This window comes from Aquarana catesbeiana, linkage group LG10, assembly GCF_042186555.1.
Source record: "Aquarana catesbeiana isolate 2022-GZ linkage group LG10, ASM4218655v1, whole genome shotgun sequence".
Classification (NCBI taxonomy): domain Eukaryota; kingdom Metazoa; phylum Chordata; class Amphibia; order Anura; family Ranidae; genus Aquarana; species Aquarana catesbeiana.
The window spans coordinates 196,366,783-196,389,081 of record NC_133333.1 but is presented as its reverse complement, the minus strand read 5'-3'; the positions used below and the strand labels follow the sequence as shown (position 1 = coordinate 196,389,081).

At 43.4% G+C, this 22,299-nt stretch overlaps 1 protein-coding gene across 3 annotated transcripts in view; it reads right to left on the bottom strand.

Moving 5' to 3' along the window:
* TTC12 (tetratricopeptide repeat domain 12) overlaps positions 1-22,299 on the bottom strand; it is a 355,554-nt gene that overhangs the window by 268,947 nt on the left and 64,308 nt on the right. For all 3 annotated transcript variants that reach the window (XM_073603090.1, XM_073603091.1, XM_073603092.1), the window contains one exon: positions 21,118-21,136. In XM_073603090.1, coding sequence (XP_073459191.1) covers positions 21,118-21,136 — 19 coding nt within the window. The remainder of the gene's footprint in view (positions 1-21,117; positions 21,137-22,299) is intronic.

Genomic DNA, 22,299 nt, shown 5'->3' with positions numbered 1-22,299 from the left:
TGAGGTTTGAGAAGCAGATTCCTCGGGGTCACTCAGGATGACAGCACCTGGAACTTCCTCCTCCCAGCCACCTACTACTCCCAAGGGTCCTGGGGTTGGAAAGCCATCGCTTACAGATTGACGCATGTCTTCCTCTTCTTTGAAGCCTATGAAAGTGCCAGAATCCTCCTCCTCATCCTCCTCCCCTCTCTCCTACTGTGTGTTCTGTGATATAAGAATGATGGTGTCTGGATAAAGTGGGACTTGAGAGGAAAGGAAGTCCTCCTCTTCCTCCTGCTGCTCTGCCTCCAGTGTCCTGTCCATAATGCCACGCAGAGTCTTCCCCAGCAGGAACACAACAGGGATTGTGTCACTGATGCATACACTGTCACGGCTCACCATCCTTGTGGCCTCCTCAAATGGTGACAATACAGTGCATTCATCCTTAACCACTTGACACCCAAGCCAATTCTGACATTTCTCTCCTACATGTACATATCATATTTTTTGCTAGAAAATTACATAAAACCCCCAAACATTATATTTTTTTTTAGCAAAGACCCTAGAGAATACAATGGCTGTCATTGCAACTTTTTATCTCGCATGGTATTTGCGCAGCAATTTTTCAAACGCTTTTTTTTTTGGGAAAAAAAACAGTTTTGTGCTTTAAAAAAAAACAAAACAGAAAAGTTAGCCCAATTTTTTTGCATAATGTGAAAGATTAAGTTACGCTGAGTAAATAGATATCTAACATGTCACGCTTTAAAATTACACACGCTTGTGGAATGGCACCAAACTTCAGTACTTAAAAATCCCCATAGGCGATGCTATAACATTTTTTACTGGTTACGTGTTTTGAGTTACAGAGGAGGTCTAGGACTAGAATTATTGCTCTCACTCTAACGTTCTCAGCGATACCTCACATGTGTGGTTTGTACACCGTTTTCATATGTGGGCGGGACTTACAAATGCGTTCTCTTCTGCGTGCGAGCACACGGGGACAGGAGTGCTATAATTTTTTTTTTTATTATTGTTAATTTTACTTTTTTTTTTTTTTTTTTAGTTTGACACTTTTTAAAAATTGTATTTATTTATTTTTTTTATCACTTTTATTCCTATTACAAGGAAATAAGATGTGGGGTCAATAAGACCCCACATCTCACCTCTAGGCTGGGAAGCCTGAAATAAAAAAAAAAATGATCTCGGCTTCCCAGCCAAGGCAGCGCTGTTTGTTTGAATGCAGAGGCCAGGTGTGACGTCATAACATCGCGCACGGCCACTGAATGATCATAGAGACTCTGGTGACCATCTGGTCCACCGAAAATCTCTATGGTAAACATCCAGGGCCAGCGGATCCTGTCTCCAACTCCCCGATGGAAGCGGTGAGTCAGTAGAGGCACCGGAGGGTGGCAGGAGGGGGGATGCCCCCTCTTGCCACCCTTAAGAACGATCAAGAGGTTAAATAATGGTGTAGGGAATCGCAGGCTCAAAAAGCCGATATCTGAATGATGCCTGTAGCTGCAGGAATCATTCAGATATACCCGCACAAAGTCAAGGATGTCATTTGACAGCCGGCGATCGGGAAGTGGTTAATTAACAGCCATAGGTGTGGGGAAAAAAAGCCGAGGCGGCCCAAGCATGTTGTTGTACTGTATTCGCACAGGTACTCGTTGATGGCCCTCTGCTGCATGTATAGCCGCTGCAGCTTTGACAAAGTCAAGTTTCACCTGGGCATGTCACAAATCAAGCGGTTTACGGGCAGGTAGATTTCCAGCTGAATTTCAGCCAACCAAGCACTGGCTGTGTATGACCACCTGAAATGGCTACACACTCTTCTGGCCAGCTTTAACACATCTTTCAACCCTAGGTACGTATTTAAGAAATGCCGCACTATCAAATTGAGGACATGTGCCAGGCATGGCACGTGTGTCAACTTTCCCTGTCTAGGCGTGGACAGGAGGTTTGAGTCATTATCGCACACCACCAGTCCTGGCTCCAGCTGACGTGGTGTGAACCTCCTATCGGCCTGTCCCTGCAGAGTTGCAAGAATCTCTGCTCCGGTGTGGTTCCTTTCCCCTAAACACACCAGCTGAAGCACTGCATGGCACCTTTTAGCCTGACTCTGGGAATAGCTCTTTGAACGCTTAAGGGGTACCTGATGTTCATAGGACAATACTGCAGAGAAGGGCATGGAGGTGGCGGAGGAGGGGGTAGAGCTCACAGGTCTGGCATCAACACCAGCTGTTTTGAGATGTGGGGCACAACAAGAGACAAGCCCTGTCCTGCATCCTTTTGAGTTGCAAGCAGCGTTACCCAGTGTGCTATGAACAAAATATATCATCTCTGTCCAAGCTTGCTGGACCACATGTCAGCAGTAAGGTGGATTTTACGGTTGACTGCCTTGCTCAAAGATGCCAGAACATTCCTTTCCATGTGATGATAGAGAGATGGAACAGCCTTACGTGAAAAGTAGTAGCGACTGGGAACCTGCCATTGTGGTACAGCACATTGTGAAAATTCGCAGAAGGGGCAGAATCCACCAGGCTGAAAGGCAGAAGTTGGAGACTTGCAATTAGATGCTGGGCATATTGGTGGCAGGGACTGTATTTTTTTTCCGCTGCAGCTGGTAGTGTGCTGCTGGCAGATGTGCTGCTAGGACCTGGGACACCCTGTGCTATACCATCATTTCTGTCAGTGGAGGCTGCTGAGAGGTAATGACTCAGTATAGCAGGAGCAGACTGAAGTGGGTAAGGAGGAGGAGGGACAGAGTTGTGCCCCTTTTGTGTGGCTTTAAGGTGCTCTTGCCAACGGGCTGAGTGGTTGGAAGTTAAATGCCTTGTTAAGCATGTGGTACCCAAATGGCTGAAGTTTTTGCCACATTTGATGTGCCTAAAACACAGTTTGAAGATAGAAACAGTGCAATCTACTGCAGATGTGCTGAAAAAGGCCCAGACAGCTGAGCTTTGGGGAGTGGGCCAGGAAATAACAGCTGCAGAATGTGATGGAATATTGTGGCTGATCTCTACTCTTTCTTGATGTCGGCCTCCTTGGACTTGTGACACCTTCAGTTTCCTCATCTGCTCTATCTGGCACCCAAGTCGCATCAGTGACCTCATCATCATCATCATCATCTCCATCTCCTCCATCATCATCATTACCACTGGAGACAACTTGGCAATAAGCTGCAGCTGGGGGAACATGAAAGCCAATTTGTCTACCAGTGTTCTCCCCTCTCTCTAGACTCAGAACCAACATCTGAATCCAGAAATGGCTGGGTATCATCAAGGAGCAAGTGGCTGACTCTATGGTCAAATAACTCAGCTGTCTCCTCCATAGCTGATGTTGGGGCTATGGAAGGAATAGATGTGGACAAGGAGGCAGGTTTATCCACTCTGGCAACTGCAGGGGACTGCACACTTGACTCTTCTTGCGTGACAGGATGAGGAGGATGAGGAAGGTTTAGTGAGCCAGTCCACCACCTCCTCTGTATGCTCTGGCTGAATAGCACAGACAAACTCACTAAACAGAGGAAATGATACCCTGCCTGAGGACTGACCACCACGTCCACCTTTGCCTGTGGACGCATTTGTTGCTGGCCCCCTACAGTGCCAATGGAACGTCTGCCTCTCCTTGTTGTCCTCCCAGACATTATTGGGAGGGAGGGGGCAGCGCTTATAAGCAAATGTGAAGAAGTGGAAATCTGTACATAGATGCACTTTAATCAATGTAAAGTGGTGTTTGATGCACTTTAATTTGAGTACTCACACTACACATACACACTCCACTAACACACTATAATATACTGCAATATAATGCGTCAAATGTACAGTGACGCACAGAACTATATGGGGTTAAACTTGCAGTAACGCACAAAGAAGTAAATGGCGTTAAACTGGCAGTAACGCACACAGAACTATTTGGTGTTAAAATGGCAGTTACGCACACAAAACTATATGGCGTTAAACTGGCAGTAACACGCAGAACTATATGGCGTTAAACTGGCAGTAACGCATACAAAACTATATGGCGTTAAATTGGCAGTAATGCACACAGAAGTAAATGCAATCAAATAGACAATGTTCAACCGTCACTACACTGACGCTATCGGAACTGTCCCTACTCTAGCTATACACTAATGTATGTACGAATGACACGGTCTCACTACACTACACTGAAACTATCTAAGCTATCCCTACTCTACACTAGGGATGAGCCGAACACCCCCCCCCAGTTCGGTTCACACCAGAACCTGCGAACGGACCGAAAATTTGCACGAACGTTAGAACCCCATTGAAGTCTATGAGACTCAAACGTTCGAAATCAAAAGTGCTAATTTTAAAGGCTAATTTACATGGTATTGTCCTAAAAAGGGTTTGGGGACCCGTGTCCTGCCCCAGGGGACATGCATCAATGCAAAAAAAAGTTTTAAAAACGGCCCTTATTGTCGGGAGCAGTGATTTTAAAGCGGGGGTCCATCTATCTATCATTTTTTCTTTTTTGAGTTCATTCACAAACTTTTCTTCTCAGCATTACATACTCACATATTGTGTGTAATATGTCCGCCTGTGTCAGATTTCGTCGGAAAGAATAACTTATATTATTCACCGCAGGCGGTTTCCATCTTCATTGTGGGCATTTGAAGCCCACAAGCATTTATTTCCTGGATGCAGTGAATGCTGTGCTCCCAGCATTCACTGCTCGTTCCCGCACATGCTCAGTGACATCCTGGGAAGCCTGAGACTAGCTCCCAGGAGTCTGGGAGAGGCTAGAAACACACCTACTCCCACGGGAGGAGAACCAGGAAGTGCAAAGAAGAATAGAAAAATAAAAGGTAATTACGGCGATTTAAATTTTTTTAAATGGCATGTCAGCATCTAGGCAAGGAAGAGAATACATACAGATATTGTTCAAACTTTGGGTGGAACCCCGCTTTAATGATGCTTAAAGTGAAAAAAAAGTGAAATATTCCTTTAAATATCGTACCTGGGGGGTGTCTATAGTATGCCTGTAAAGTGGCGCATGTTTCCCGTGCTTAGAACAGTCCCTGCACAAAATTACATTTTTAAAGGAATAAAAGTCATTTAAAACTGCTTGCGGCTTTAATGTAATGTGGGGTCCCGACAATATGGATGAAAATCAGTGAGACAAACGACATGGGTACCCCCCCCACCCGTCCATTACCAGGCCCTTTGGGTCTTGTATGGATATTAAGGGGGACCCCGCACCCAAATTAAAAAAAGGAAAGGCGTGGGGCCCCCAGGCCCTATATACTCTGAACAGAAGTATACAGGCGGTGCAAACAAGATAGGGACTGTGGGTTTGTTGTTAAGTAGAACTGTTTGTAATTTTGAACTGGTACATTTTTAAAGTGTAGCTCCAGCCAAAAAATCTATTTTAAGCTTTTTGGAAAACATAGGGAAGGGTTATCACCCCTGTGACATTTGTTTTGCTGTCTGTGCTCCTCTTCAGAAGATTTCATCTCACTTTCTGTCCCAATGACAAATGTTTTTAGAAAATCTGGGTTTTTTAGTGAAACAAGGATTAGTGATAAAGCATCAGTGGAAAGGAGAAACGTTTTTCCCATATTAACTCTTACAGGAGAGAATTTCCCTTCCTAGGGGTAGATTTCATCTGTTGTCTCCTTCCGTTTGCAAGTAGGAGTCGTTTGTAAGTTGGATGTTTGAAAGTAGGGGCCTGCCCTATAGACTCTGCAGAAATTGTGGTCTTAGGTGTTGGTGTTGCCACAACACTGTAAGCCCTCACAGGGCCCTGCTGTGAAATATTAGATCAAGAATTGTAATTACATGCCCCTGTTGAACAGGGGCAGAAAAATAGGGCCTTTGTTGATGGTGGTGCTGGTGCCACAACACTAAGTCCTCACAGTTACTCTTGGTGAGCGCTGGAATGGGCCCTGCTGTGAAATATTAGATCAAGAATTGTAATTACATGTCCCTGTTAAACAGGGACAGAAAAATTGGGCCTTAGGCACTGGTGCTGGTGCCACAACATTGCAACCCCTCACAGATACTCTAGTTGGAGCTCAGGAATGAGCCCTTCTGCAAAGAATTGCATCAAAAATTGTAATTACATGCCCCTATTGAACAGGGGCTGAAAAATTGGGCCTTAGCCACTTAGCCCAGAAACTAAAATATTCTTACAAGCTATTAGGATGATCATTGAGGAGGAAGAGGATAGTCACTCAGCATAACAGGATAGTCACTCAGCATCAGCATAGGCTGTCTTGAAGGGATCTGACATTTCAAAAAAAATTATTCGGTTACATCACCATCAGGTACTTGGTAGCTGGTGGTGATCCAAGACTGATTCATTTTTATGAAGGTCAGTCGATCGACCGAGTCGGTGGACAGGCGCACCATGTGATCGGTTACAAAGCCACCAGCAGCACTGAATGTGCGTTCCGAAAGAACGCTGCATGCAAGATAGGCCAGTAGCTCAATTGCATACTGTGTAAGCTCTGGCCAGTGATCCATCCTCAAGACCCAGTAACCCAGAGGATTTTTAGTGGGAAAGGTGTCCAAGTCAGATCTTGCCCCTAGGTATTCCTGAACCATGTAAAACAGATGCTGGCTATGGTTGCTGGAACCGATCATACTTTGGGGCTGCGGACTAAAAAATTGTCTGAACGCAACGGTCAGACAGCCACCTTCTTCACCGTTCCTTCTTTGACTGACCGAAGTCTCGGCAACATGTTGTCCTGGAAAGGGAGTTTGTAACCTCCCAATCTCAGACCTTTCTGCAAGGCCTCCCGAAGATGTTTCATCCTCTGCTCCCTCTGCGACAGCAAGATAAGGTCTGTAACCTTACTCTTGTAACATAGATCAAGGAGGGTTGCCAGCCAGTAACGATCCCTCTCCTTGATACCACAAATACAAGGATCCTTCCGCAGGCTTTGCAGGATCAGGGAGGCCATGTAGCGTAGGTTTGCTGATGCATTCGGTCCGGAGTCCTCTGGGTCACTAAGGACGACATGATCCGCAGCCACCTCCTCCCAGCCACGTACAAGTCCATGGGTTTCTTGGGACTGTAAATGATCCCTTAAAGACTGCTGCTGATGCTGAGTGCCAGGCTCCACCTCCATGCTGACACAATCCTCCTCCTCCTCCTCCTCATCCTCTTCCTGTGTGATCGGCGGGCACGCAGGAACACTGTCTGGATAAAGGGGGCCTTGAGAGCTAAGGAAGTCCTCCTCTTCCTGCCTCTGTTCTGCCTCAAGTGCCCTGTTCATTATTCCATGCAGCGTGTGCTCCAACAGGTGGGCAAGGGGGACAGTGTCACTGATGCATGCACTATCACTGCTCACCATCCTTGTGGCCTCCTCAAATGGTGACAGGACAGTGCATGCATCCCTGATCATGGCCCACTGGCATGGGCAAAAAAAATCAAGCTCCCCTGACCCTGTCCTGGTGCCATAGTCGCACAGGTACTCATTGATGGCCCTCTGTTGTGTGTGCAGCCGCTGCAGCATGGCCAAGGTTGAGTTCCACCTGGTGGGCATGTCACAGATTAGGCGGTTCTTGGGCAGGTTAAATTCCTTTTGGAGGTCAGCCAGCCGAGCACTGGCATTATATGACCGGCGGAAATGCACACAGACTTTCCTGGCCTGCTTCTGGAAATCCTGTAAGCCCAGGTACCTGCCCAAGAACCGCTGCACCACCGCTGCACCACCGCTGCACCACCAAGTTAAGGATGTGAGCCAAACAGGGCATATGGGTCAGTTGTCCCTGTCGGAGGGCAGAGAGGAGGTTGGTGCCATTGTCGCAAACCACAATTCCTGCCTTAAGTTGGCGTGGCATCAACCTCTGAACCTGCCCCTGCAGAGCTGACAGAATCTCTGCCCCAGTGTGGCTCCTGTCCCCCAAGCACACCAGTTCAAGCACTGCATGGCATCTTTTGGCCTGCATACTTGCGTAGCTCTGCGGTGTGATGCAGTCACTGTGCTGCCCTTAGGATGGCCCCTGGAGGGCATCCTGCCTTGTTGGTGATGTTCCTCCTCCTCCTCCTCTCTCCTATCAGGCACCCACGTGGAGTCAGTGACCTCATCATCTCCTCCCTCCTCATCACTGGTGCAAACCTGGCAGTATGCATGCAATAGGGGGAACATGACTGCCAGATTGCTGTCCTTCTTGGGCATGCCCTCTGTCTGGGCTCACGATACTGCCTTCCTCTAGCTGAGTACCATTATCGGAGCCTTCGAAACGCTGGGCATCCTCCTGGAGCATGTACCCAACACTGTGGTCAAACAGTTTGGGGGACTCCTCAGGAGGACATGGTGGGGCTAGGGAAGGAGTCAATGATGCCATTGAGCTGAGGGAAGAGGCTGCGTTGGCAGCTGCTTTGCCAGACAAAGTACCCTGAGCCTGGGTGAGAGAGGATGAGGAGGATGAGGACGGCTTGGTCATCCACTCGACCAAGTCTTCCGCATATTGCGGCTTAACATGGCCAGCTGCTGAAAAAAGACCAAGCGTGTCCCATGGCCACGTGCTGATGAGAATGCCATGTCCACAACCAGCACTGTTGCCTCTAGACACAGAGCCTGCTTGCCCTCTTTTATTGGCTTGGACTGTCTACCTCTCCTTGTTGTCCTTCGAGACATACTATTGGCCTGCAGTGAGATGTAGCTGCACAAAACTGGGATGTACATATATACACCAATGTCAAGAGCCCACACAAGCACCTGGCTTCAGGTAGCTACTATACTGTAGGTGCAACTGTGCAGAGTACACAGTACAGTAACTGGAAATACGTCAAGAGCCTACACAAGCACCTGGCTTCAGGTAGCTATACTGTAGGTGCAACTGTGCAGGTTGCACAGGACAGTAACTGGAAATACGTCAAGAGCCTACACAAGCACCTGGCTTCAGGTAGTTATACTGTAGGTGCAACTGTGCAGGGTACACAGTACAGTAACTGGAAATAAGTCAAGAGCCTACACAAGCACCTGGCTTCAGGTAGTTATACTGTAGGTGCAACTGTGCAGGGTACACAGTACAGTAACTGGAAATATGTCAAGAGCCTACACAAACAACTGGCTTCAGGTAGTTATACTGTAGGTGCAACTGTGCAGGGTACACAGTACAGTAACTGGAAATACGTCAAGAGCCTACACAAGCACCTGACTTCAGGTAGTTATACTGTAGGTGCAACTAACTGTGCAGGGTACACAGTACAGTAACTGGAAATACTGTAAAAACACCTGCCTGCCAGTATATTAGGAAGAGAAGAACAGGATCTAGCTAAACTGAATACAATATATATATATATATATATATATATATATATATATATATATATATATATATATATATATATATATATATATATATATATATATATATATATATATATATATATATATATATATATATATACACATATATATATACACACACACACACACACACATATACACACACACACACACACAACACCTGGGATGCATATATATACATAATACACTGCAAGTGCAGCTAACTGACTCGACCTTCCTACTCTAACTTAAATCAAATAACACTGTCTCTCTGTCTATCTATCTCTCTCCACCACAACCCACTACACAGGGCCGACGTGCAGGTGGCCTTATATAGTGTGGGGCGTGTACTAAACCCCCTGAGCCATAATTGGCCAAAGCCTCCCTGGCTTTGGCCAATTACAGCTCTCTGTACACATGGCGCTGTGATTGGCCAAGCATGCAGGTCATAGTGCATGCTTGGCCAATCATCAGCCAGCAATGCACTGTGATGCCGCAGTGAATTATGGGCTGTGACACGCCACTCGAATTTGGCGCGAACGGCCCATAACGTTCGGAATTCGGCGAACGACCAAACACACCATGTTCGAGTCGATTCGAACACAAAGCTCATCCCTACTCTACACGAATGTATGTATGACTGACACGGCCTCACTACACTACAGTGGAACTATCTGGGCTGTCCCTACTCTAGCTGCACACTATGCAAAGCTGAATAATGGTCCTCCTCACTAGACTCACACTATCCCTTGACTGACACTAAACTAATATTCTACACTGACAATTGAAGCAAAATAGCACAGTATAGCACACTAACTAATAGCACTGAACAGAGCCCTGTTCTGTCTCTCTCCACGCCAAAATCACACTGAAAATAGCACCTGCAAAGCGACACGAAAGAGCCGCTCAATGCACTCCAGTGTGAAAGCCCACGAGGGCTTTCACACTGGAGCGGTGCGCTTGCAGGGTGGTCAAAAAATTCCTGCAAGCTGCATCTTTGGAGCGCTGTAGGAGCGGTGTATTTATGGGGCAGCGCTGCAAACCCACCCGCAACGCGCTGCTGCAGAGGCGCTTTGCGGATGGTTTTAACCCTTTTTCAGCTACTAGCGGGGGGGGTAAAACCGCCCCGCTAGCGCCGCTAAAACGACGTTGAAGCGGTGCTATATTTAGTGCCGCTGTGCCGCCAGCGCCTGCACGCCTCAGTGTGAAAGTAGCCTTCTACTGTAGGGCGGGAATGAGCCATGATTGGATAAAGTCATGATGACAGTCTCCAATCATGACTCTGACAGTGCTCTGTGCCCTGATTGGCTGAAGCTTTCACTGCTTCAGCCAATCAGGGCTTGCAATGCACTGTTCAGCGCCGCAATGCTTTGTGGTCGGTTGAGGGGGCGAACAAACGGGTCGTTTGTCTGGTGTTCGGCTGTTCGCCGAATGTTCGAACAACGAAAGTTCGGCCTGAACTTATGCTCAGGCCGAACTGTTCGCCCATCCCTATTAGTACCTTTAAAAATGTTTTGAGAACCATAGTGTGTCGAGACACTTTAAATATAAACACAATCAGGATCCTAGTGGATTAAAATTCTGTGGGATAGAAAAAATAATTTCCCATTGGAGAGGTACAGACATACAGAAGGAAGTTTCCCGCAAAGAAGCAAAATGAATATATGAAATGGGAAGTATACAGGTAAATAGTGAATTTACAATATTTTTGGAGTTTGATATATAGTGTCCTGACATAGTAAAGAGCCGGGTTTATATTTTTGGCAAAAATTTGTGAAAACCTGACATTAGTGGTTTGATGTGGTAATAGCTGGGTTTGCAAAACACAATTTTGTTTATTTTTTTATTTTTTTATTTTATTGATCTAATTTCATAATAATATAAGTATTAATATATTAATATATTATAATATAAGTAATAATATAAAGATGAGTCATGATTTTAAATGTATGGTTTAATAATATTACTGAAAAATAATATAGATTTTAATTGTTTCATTACAAATTTTTTAGATAATATAGGGAATTTATAATATTTTTGGAGTTTGATATATAGTGTCTTGACATAGTAAATAGTCGGGTTTAAATTTTTGGCAAAAATTAATAAAAACCTGACATTAGTGGTTTGATGTGGTAATAGCTGGGTTTGCAAAACACAATTTTTATTATTTCATAATAATATACAAGTACCTAATAATATAAAGATGAGTCATGATTTTGGATTAATTGATAAATAATCATCTGTGCTGATCCACAACAAGTTTGTGAATAAAAAAAGAGGGTTAACATGTAATACATATAACAGACAGATATAAGGATTGAATTAAAAAACATCAGATGGATATTAATCCCGAGTTTATTTGTAGTATTTTTGTACTATAATTTGTTGAAATTTAATATAAGGGGTTTGATGCGATTAAAGCTGGGTTTGCAGAAGACCTTTTTGAATTTATTGAAGTTATTGATTTCACTTTTAGCTTATTCCCTGGTTAACTTCTCCCTCAAAATGACATATAAGATGTAAGAGAAGATGAACTAATGATAAAGTTGATTAAAAGAGTAGGGAAGTAATAATACTATTGATATCATTCATGCTGACCTATCATATAACCCGAAGAGGCGAATATTTAATTTATATCACAAATGGGTGTATTAATATCAGGTGAAGACTGACTCCTAAATTGTTTTGGATTTATAGCAATATAGAGTTATTTTCTATTGACTTTTATCTTTATAATTATTTTTTTTGTGGATGATAAAGTTTGATAGACTATTTAGCACAAGGTAAGATTTTTTTTTGCGATCATTGCTATTTTAAAGTCATTATGAATTAAGTAATGTAGTGTATTTAACCACTTCCATACCAGGCACTTTCCCCCCTTCCTGCCCATGACAATTTTTAGCTTTCAGCGCTGTCGCACTTTGAATGACAATTGCACGGTCATGCAACACCGTACCCAAACTAAATTTTTATCATTTTCTACCCACAAATAGTGGTATTTGATCACCTCTGCGGATTTTAATTTTTGCGCTATAAATGAAAAAATACAGACAATTAAAAAAAAACTGATGGCACTGATAGGCAGCACTGACGACACTGATAGGCAGCACTGATGGGCACTGATAGGTGGCACTGGATAGGCAGCACTGATGAGGAGCTACTGAAAGGCATTACAGAGTGGCACTTTGATGGGGCACTGAGAGGCACTTTTTTGGGCACTGATTGGCACTGTTGTGGGCACTAACAGGTGTTTATTATGGGGACGGGCTGGCAGGTGTTGGGCACTTATTGGCAGCTGATGGGCACCTTTTAATGGGCACCTGATGGGGGCTGTGCTGATGAACAATGTGCTGATTATCAGTATAGACCCCCCTCTGACAGGGAGAGCCGCCGATCAGCTCTCCCTGTCAGCGTGAAACGAGGAAAGCCGTTTACCAACACTTCCTGGTTCATGCAATGATCAGTTGTGATTGGTCACAGCTGATCACATGGAAAGAAGCCTCTGTCAGAGGCTTCATACCACGATCGGAGTTGCGGTGTGTCAAACTGACACACAGCACCTCCGATCGCCACGCTGCACGCGCTGACTGTGTTATCCCGATCATGTCATATGACGTCCGTTAAGGATATCACAACCACTTTGCCGCCATCATTCTGCTATATGGCGGGTGGCAAGTGGTTAAATGAGACGTGGTGACGAGCATTCCACTGCCCCGTGAGGATGTCTATCGATGAAACGTACGTAGGGTGAGCTGTTGGAGGCTTCGTTACCACGTTACATTGGCTGTCTACTCGTGGGATAGTGAGATCCGAATAGACACATATTACCCATGCCTGTTTTACAAGTGTCGGGAGACACTTTTAAATGTGAGTGCTATGTGGTTTAAATAAATAGGAACCCCTTTTAAAGGATTTTATGCTATGCTGTGCTTTTTTCTCATTTTCCGATTACACCTCTCTGGAGAGATCGAGCATATAATTGTGGAGGAGAGTCGGGAGTGGATATCTTTTGAGTTCTTGCAAACCATTGCATTTTAAGAAGGAAAAGATATTACCCGTTGGACATCTGGATTGATTACCATTGAGGAGATCTGAGATCATCATCTACCACAGATCTGCACAGTATTGCACCCTGCTAAGTGAAAATGTGTGTTTGCTGGTTCTTTATCACCAGCCACTTACATTGGTAAGCGATTTTGATCGTAAGCGGTGGAGGATACAGTATACGAAGAATCTGCTACTTACACTTGTGGGAGTGAACAAAGTTTAACTTGAACTCTTTTTTTTTGACACATATGTTTACCAAATAAAACAAATTCTGGCTACTTTTTGTTGATACTTTTTTTGGCACTATAATTTTGGGACACTTCATGGACTCTTGTGTTTTTTGGTGGGTTTTTGGCTAGATATAAATACACATAGATTGAAGTGAATGTTTATGTAATTTGGTCACCTACTTCTTTTTTTTTTTTTTTCTATAAAGATTTTCTAATACAAGATAATGCAAGACATTACAGAAGTAATAATACATAAGGGTATGGCTCCAACTGGAGTGCCAACAGAAATGATACATTAACATAAGTAATCAGAAACTCCATGTCTAAAGGATCATCAACATTCTCAGAAAGGTCAGACCTATAGATCACATTGAAGTATTCTCAAATTATAAGGTTTGTGTATGGTAAGGTTTCTGCTTGTCTGCCTGTCTAGATCTTGCACAGGTTGGATCTTTGGTCTGGTGTAAAATCCGTTTTCTGTAAGTCTGTTATCCGGAGAGGAGTGGACTGGGGGGCCAGCTATTGAGTCGGCCCCGCACTCCAAACCCCCGTCCGTTAGGACTCATTCAAAAAGGGGAAAAGGAAGGGGAGGAGAAATGGGGAAAGAAAGAGGGAGGGAAGAGGAGAGGGAAAGAGAGGGAAAGACATAGGGGGTAAGTGTATGATAAGAGTAGAAGGAGTTAGGAGAGGGGGTGGGATGACCACCATCTACCCTCCCCATCTACTCCTCCCAGCCCACTGTTTAGAACATTAAACGCTTCTTGTGTCACCAGAACATAACTAGGTTGCTCTTAGCTCTTCAGTCACAATAAGATTGCTAGCCATTATCTTGCAACAGATTTTGGTATTCTTTGGAATTACGGTATTTAAACCAGGTTTCCCATATAATTGTAAAGCTGGAGATCCTATCTTGGGTTGTATAGATCAGCTCCTCTATCCCTGCAATGTGGTTAATGCGTGACGCCCATTCTTTCATTGAAGGGATCGAGGTGGACTTCCAATGTACCGGTAAGCACAGTCTAGCAGCGTTTATCATATGCATAGCCACCGATTTCTAGTATCTTTTCTTGGATATTTTGGAAAGATGAAGAAGGTACTGTGCTGGGGTAAATTCCAGGGGGAGCGAAGAGATTGCCGTCGTCGCATCATGCACCTTCTGCCAATATGGCTGAATCATTGGGCAATCTCACCATATATGAAGGAAGGTGCCCAGGTCTTGGCCACATCTCCAACAGCGGTTGGAGGCCAGGGGTATGAACTTGTGAAGTAATTCCAGTGTTTTATACCCACTGAGTGTGGGTATTCAGTGATCCTTTATGGATGTATAAATGAATAAATGTAAAAGATGTATAAATGAATGCGGTCCCAGCTAGAATCCGGTATTACAATATTTAATTGGGTCTCCCAAAAGTCACGTTCTGTTTGTAAGGTACTGCATGTTTCCTGGAACATGGATGCATAAAGTATTGAGATCACATGTCTCTGAGGGGGGGACTCGAGCACAGTGACCCGAAAACGGTGGGGGTTTTTGTGAAGTTTTCCCTAATCTTTGGGTTATCTAAATAGTGTTTAAGTTGAAGGTATGCCCAGAAGGGGAATGATTTGGTCAGTGATAGGGCCGCTAGGTCTTTCTGACGTAGGAATATGCCCCTAGAGAAGAAATGTTTGGCTTGCATCTCTGCATAGGGCCATTCCGCGGACAAGTATGTCTTGGCTAACCCTGGAACAAAGTCCAGGTTTTGCCTAATAGGGGTCAGGGCACATTCTTTAGCAGAAATCGTATGGGCCTTATAGGTCCTATCAAAGGCCTGCAGAGTTGCACCAATGAGATGGTGAGAATGGATGTCAGATGATATGTGTTTTTTGGAGAACCAAGGAGTTTGACTCCTGCAACTAAATGCTAATTTAATTAATTAATACCACCAAAAGAAAGCTCTATTTGTGGGAACAAAATGATAAAAATCTAGTTTGGGTAGACCGCGTAATTGTCATTCAAACTGCGACAGCACTGAAAGCTGAAAATTGGTCTGGGCAGGAAGGTGTATAAGTGCCCTGTATTGAAGTGGTTAAATCATCAAGATCTGTGAAATGGGATGAGTCCAGCCTTCAGATCTTGGTGAACGTCTCCCTCTGGGGGAATCGTAGGGTCATGGTGGTCAGGTGGTGGTCAGGGAGAACCATGTTTTCTATCGTCGCCTCGTGAAGGTAGGCCAGGACTTTTTGGGGAATGAACAAGTAGTCTAGCCTTGAATAGCGGCTATGTGGGGACAAATAAAATGTGAAGTCCTTCCCTCGCGTGTTCAAGGTACGCCAGGTATCGTGGAGAGTGAGCGAAACTAATTGGAGCTTTGCTTGTCTCAGAGAAGAGAATGAGGTGCCCGTAGATGTGTCTAGGAGCGGGTTAAGGGGCCATGTTGAGGTCCCTCCCAGAATAACAAGGCCCATCTTAAAGGAAGTTAGTTTCAATAGAGTCTCTTTCAAGAAAGATACTTGTTTCGAGTTCGGGCAGTAAATATTCTCCAGGGTCACCGGCTTGTCTTTCCAGTAACCTTTCAGGAAAATAAACCTGCCCTCTGGGTCAACCAGCTGGTCGGTTAAACAAAATGCAAACAATTTTGCAGTCAGTATCGCTACCCCCTTAGTCTTGGATTCAGCATAGGTTGTGTGGTATGCAACTGGGAAGCGGTAGTTGGATAAATGAGGTATGGAGCTTGTTTTAAAGTGAGTTTCTTGTACAAATATAATTTGGGCTTTCTGTCTGTGTGCTTCAGCTAGCAGGCTGCTATGCTTTTCCGGGACATCGAGTCCCTTTGCATTCAAGGAGTATACTTTGAGGGACAGAGGAGCTGAAACCTGCATCTTGGGAGGCATATTCAGTGGCTGGGGTGGTGTGTCTCAATAGACCCCTGATTTGTAGATGGGGAGGGCCTGTGGGGAAGGAGGGGGAGACAAGGGGGAGAACTAGAGGAGTGAGGGGGTGAAAAAGGAGAGAAAGAAGAGTGGGGGGAGAAACGGGAAGAAAAGGGGTAAGTGAGAGTGGAAGAAAGATTGGAACAGGAGTAATAGAAATGTCCCAATCTGGGGAGATATTTCACAAGCCTATTGAGTTGAGTATGGGTTGTTCCTCTTGGAATGTGAGTACACCCACTATAGGGTTTGTGAACAAAGGTACTGGAGGTAGTCCTAGGCCTGCTTCACTACCTAGACAGGAATGAGTCATGAAAATGAGGTATTAGCAGTTCTATACCAGGGTTTTCAAAGAGGAGACCTGCCTCCTTGGAGTGGGGGTGAAGTCTAGCACCAAAACTGTCATACACACTCCACCATCCAGGATTTCCAGACATTAGATAAAAAACCTTTAAGGGATAGTCCTCAGCGCATGCAAAAGGGGGAGGGGTGAACCGTTCTGATCCACCCACATTCCGGGCATATGGGCCCCATCGGCACACCCCTCACCAACATATTTATGGCTATCAGTAGAATCAAGAAAAATCATATACCCTTAACCGAATGCAGGGTCACCAAGAACAGTGGGTGTGACCCCTTCCGTGCATATTGCACCTATTAACCTGGCTCCCTGTGTCCCGACTCTCCAAACTACAGTGAGGACTCAAGAGACAGGGGGCCCCCCACTCATCTTCTTACATCGGAGTTCGGGTTCCTGATCTACACCTATAGAGTATGGAAAGTGGCAACAGAGAGTAGCCACTAAACATTAAAGTAGATAAACATATAGAGCTTTTATAACCTGAATGTAAAACACGAACATATCCAAGTTCTGTGATCTTTTACCTCAGCATCTTGCTTCTCATCTAACCTGGACGCCACTGGATGAGTAAGGCTATCACACCTACTGACACATATATGCAACTTTGATTCTATTACCAACATGAGAAGTGTAAAATATATACCTCCTGGATACCCCTGACCCCCCCTAGCAATAGCCAAGAGATCGCCACATGAGGGTCCAGGAGGTATGTTGCCAGGATCTTTAAAGGATCGACAACTGTAATGTATGTGGGTATGCTAAGCCCCTTTTCAGTATAACTTCTGTAAGTACAGGAGTGAGCCACCATTGTTGTGATGCAGTGACCATATGAACATGCAAAAAAAAATAAAATAAAATAAAAATAAATAAATAAAATGAAAAGTAGGTCTTGACCTTTTAAGGTTCGCCGAAGGGCTCAATCTGTCCTGGTACATCAGAGCAGCTGGGAAGAGGAAAAAAAAGAAAAAAAAAAAAAAAGGGGGGAGGGGGGAGGACCCTCCTAGGTGTTAGGAATCTATTGCTAAGATGACTGTTAGATCCTAAGGTGCTCATGGTCTGCCATGAGTGTTCAATGGTGTAAGTACCGTAAATGGTGGTTCAGGAGGGGAGCAGAACCACAGTCCCATGTAGACTCCGCTTCTGTCTAGTGTTGTGTAGATACCTTTGGTAGCATGGTAGGGAGTATAGCTCTCCTCCTGTTATTTATGCATTTGTGGCTCTTCACGTGTCATTTTCCAGAAGACGCAGCTAAGACGCCAATCGTGTAGCCTATGATACGTGGGAGCTTGAGAAGTATAGGCTTACTTTGCTTTCTTATTGAGCTAGGGTCATGTGGTATAGGTACCTACAGCCAATCTCGATAGCTAGAGTCTCTAACCTGCCAGTGTGCTCCCCGGACCTGTGATGTGCACACTCACAGGTTTAATTTGAGGGTATGTACATCCAAATCGGAGGAAGGGTTTAGGAAAACAGCTCTCAAGAATAGGCACCCCCTCCTTTTTCAAGGGACCAAAAGTAATTGGACAATTGAATAAAAAGCTGGCCAGGTGTGGGCTACTCCTTCGTTATTCCTTAATCAATTAAGCAGGTAAAGGTAAAGACCGTTCATCTGTTTTTTTGTTGCATGCTAGTCTCATGTCAAAAGTAAGGAGGTTACTCACCATACAAAAATTCTTGTACGACAGAATACAACTTCAGAAGTGACATAATGTGTTGACTAGTTTTGTATGTATTCTTTCCTTTCAGAGCATGCGTAGTCTTCCTCTTACGTTTGTTTTCATACGAAAACTGTACTAATTAAACGAAAATCAGACGTTGAGTTCACGTACAACAAAAATTGTATAATCTGCACAGCCAGCTTTTGTCTGATGAAAAAACAGAATCAGCTGTCGAAAGCACCATACTAACGATCCGAAAATCGGCAATTCGTTTGTCAGGCAAAATTTTACTTCCGATTTTTATATCGTGTGTACGGGCCTTTAGTGTGGTATTTGCATTTGGAATCTATTTCTGTGAACCTACATCATGCATTCAAAGGAACTGTCCATGCAAGTGAAACAGGCCATTGTAAAACTTTAAAAATGAAACATATCCATCAGAGAGATAGCAGCAACATTAAGAGCGGCCACATCAACAGTTTGATACATTCTGAGGAAAGAAGAACACACTGGTGAGCTCAGCAACATAAAAAGGCCTGGATGTCCACGGACGACAACAGTGGTGGGTGATCGCAGGATCTTCTCTATGGTAGAGAAAAACCCATTTAAAACATTGACAAAATCTACAATCAACAGAAGACTTCATGAGAGCAAATAGAGAAGGTTAACCGCAAGGTGCAAACCATTCATAAGCCTGAAGAATAGAAAAGCCAGATTAGACTTTGCCAAAAAATATCTAAAAAAGCCAGACCAGTTCTGGATAGGCATTCTTTGGATGGATGAAACTAAGGTTATTCTGTACCAGAATGAAGGGAAGAAAAAAGTGTGGAGAAAGCTTGGAACAGCTCATGATCCAAAGCACACAATGTCATCTGTAAATTATGGTGGAGGCAGTGTGATGGCCTGGCCATGCATGGCTTCCAGTGGCACTGGGTCATTGGTTTTAATTGATGATGTGACAGAAGACAGAAGCAGAAGCAGCCGGATTAATTCTGCACTGTGTAGAGATATACTGTCAGCCCAGATTTAGCCAAATGCAACAAAGTTGATTGGATGGTGCTTCACAGTACAGATGGACAATGATTCAAAACACACCGTATTTTTCCCCAAAAAAATGCATTTAAAAGACCGCTGGGCAAATACAGTGTGACATAAAATATTGCAGCAATTGCCATTTTATTCCCTAGGGTCTCTGCTAAAATATATATAATATTTGGGGGTTCCAAGTAATTTTCTAGCAAAAAATATTGATTTTAACTTAAGGAAGCAGTGTCAGAAAAAGATTTAGACTTTAAGTGGTTAAACTTCCTGCATTTACACTTGTTGAAAACTTGGTAGACTGCCCAGATTATTTATTTACACAGAAGTTCTATCCCTTTGATCTAAGAAGGAAGCTTAGTTACAATGTTTCAAGTTAAAAGACTTGGCAGAATGGGATGCTTTCTTTTGACAGCTGAGTGAGCAGATAAAGTCTCTCCACTTGTTTATATGAAAGAATGGGCAAACTCTGCAGGAGAGATCGTCAGGGGAGGTGAATTGAGATCATGATTTTTTAACGATTAATTGTGCAGCTCTAAATATTCTGAAATGGCAGAGTCAATCACCTGATCTCAACCCAATTGAGCATGCATTTCACTTGCTGAAGGCAAAACTAAAGGCAGATGGACCCAAAAACAAAGAACAACTGAAGACAGCTGAAGTTGGAGCCTGGCAAATCATCATAAAGGAGGAAACCCAGTTTTTGGTAATGTCCATGGGTTCCAGACTTCAGGCAGTCATTGCCAGTAAAGGATTCTCAACCAAATATTAAAAATGAACATTTTATTTATGATTATATTCATTTTTCCAATTAAATTTGAGCCCCTGAAAATAGGGGGAATGTGCATAAAATGGTCGCAGTTCCTAAAATTTGTACTTGATATTTATGTTCAACCCCTTGAATTAAAGCTGAAAGTCTGCACTTCAAATTCATTTGAATTGTATCATTTGAATTTTATACTGGTGGCATTAAGGGGCAAAAGTATGAAAATTGTGCCTGTGTCCAAATATATATGGACCTAACTGTATATATATACAGTATATATATATGTATATATATATATATATATATATATATATATATATATATATATATATATATATATATATATATATATATATAAAAAATTCCATGTTACATAGAACTGAGAACATTGAATAAAAAGAAGCAAAAAGATAGGTGCTCCACCCCCTTTATTTGTTAGATTATATAGAGAGTAGAGTGTAGGCATCTGTTGGATGTTGATGAACGGATACTAAACAATTGTAGCCCATACAGCGAAAAACACACATAATGAATCTGTAAAGAAGAAAGGTATAAAGACTGCATATTCCCTTCATCTGTATTTATTTTGTAAACATCTGCAGGACTATTACCGGAAGAAAGATTGTGGCTATGACTCCCTACATTTAAATAATATGACCCAGCTTGCATTTTTCTACCATTTTTTTGCAATGACGTGTTCTCCATTTAGACTGCCTTTGCAGTAGTGTAGTACCTAAAACTGATATTGTTATGATAAAACTGAAATGTTTCTCACCCCATATATCAAGTGGTCATATAATTACATTAGAACATATTCATAGCTCAGTTTGATTTTTTCAAAAACCAATGTTAAATGTTCTTACCTTGGCTCATTTCAGATTTCTGAAAAAAAATGTATACATAAATATATGAAGATGTGTTTTAGAAGAACAATTTTTATAAAATCAAAACATATAATAAAGATACAAGTACAGTAGTGTACAAGTACATTGTATGCATATCAGTTGTTTTCAACATCATACATCATATTGGAGTTTTGGTATGGCTGGTACAGGATAAGGTACGTATAAAGAAAATGTTAGTTTATTGTTAGGGATTTTATGGTTATGTTAGATTAGTGTTATGCCCCGTACACACGGTCGGACTTTGTTCGGACATTCCGACAACAAAATCCTAGGATTTTTTCCGACAGATGTTGGCTCAAACTTGTCTTGCATACACACGGTCACACAAAGTTGTCGGAAAATCCGATCGTTCTGAACGTAGTGATGTAAAACACGTACATCGGGACTATAAACGGGGCAGTAACCAATAGCTTTCATCTCTTTATTTATTCTGAGCATGCGTGGCACTTTGTCCGTCGGATTTGTGTACACACGATCGGAATTTCCGACAACGGATTTTGTTGTCGGAAAATTTTATATCCTGCTCTCAAACTTTGTGTGTCAGAAAATCCGATGGAAAATGTCCGATGGAGCCCACACACGGTCGGAATTTCCGACAACACGCTCCGATCGGACATTTTCCATCGGAAAATCCGACCGTGTGTACGGGGCATTAGTGTTAGGGAGTTTAGCTTAGAGTTTATATTAGGTAAGTGTTATGCCGCGTACACACGACCGGACTTTTCGTCAGAATAGACTCCGATGGTCTTTCCGACAGAGTTCCGACGGAGTTCCGCTGAAACGGACATGGGTTTTTCGTCCATCGGAATAGCATACAGACGAGCAGTTTTCCCGATAGGAACTGATTCCGTCGGAAAGATTTGAAACATGTTTTATTTCTAGGTCCGTCAGAATTTTAGAAAGAAAAAGTCAGATGAAGCCCACACACGATCGGAATGTCCGATGGAATGATTCCGTCTGACCTTTTCTGCCGGAAAGTCCGGTCGTGTGTACGCGGCATTAGGGTCAATGGTTAGGGAGCTTAGTTTAAAATGAATGTTAGGTTAGCATAAGGGGCAAGGGGTTAGGGAGCTTACTTTAAAGTGTTTCTAAAGCAAAAACTACTAATTGATTTGAATAGGGTAGGGAAAGGTTAAAACC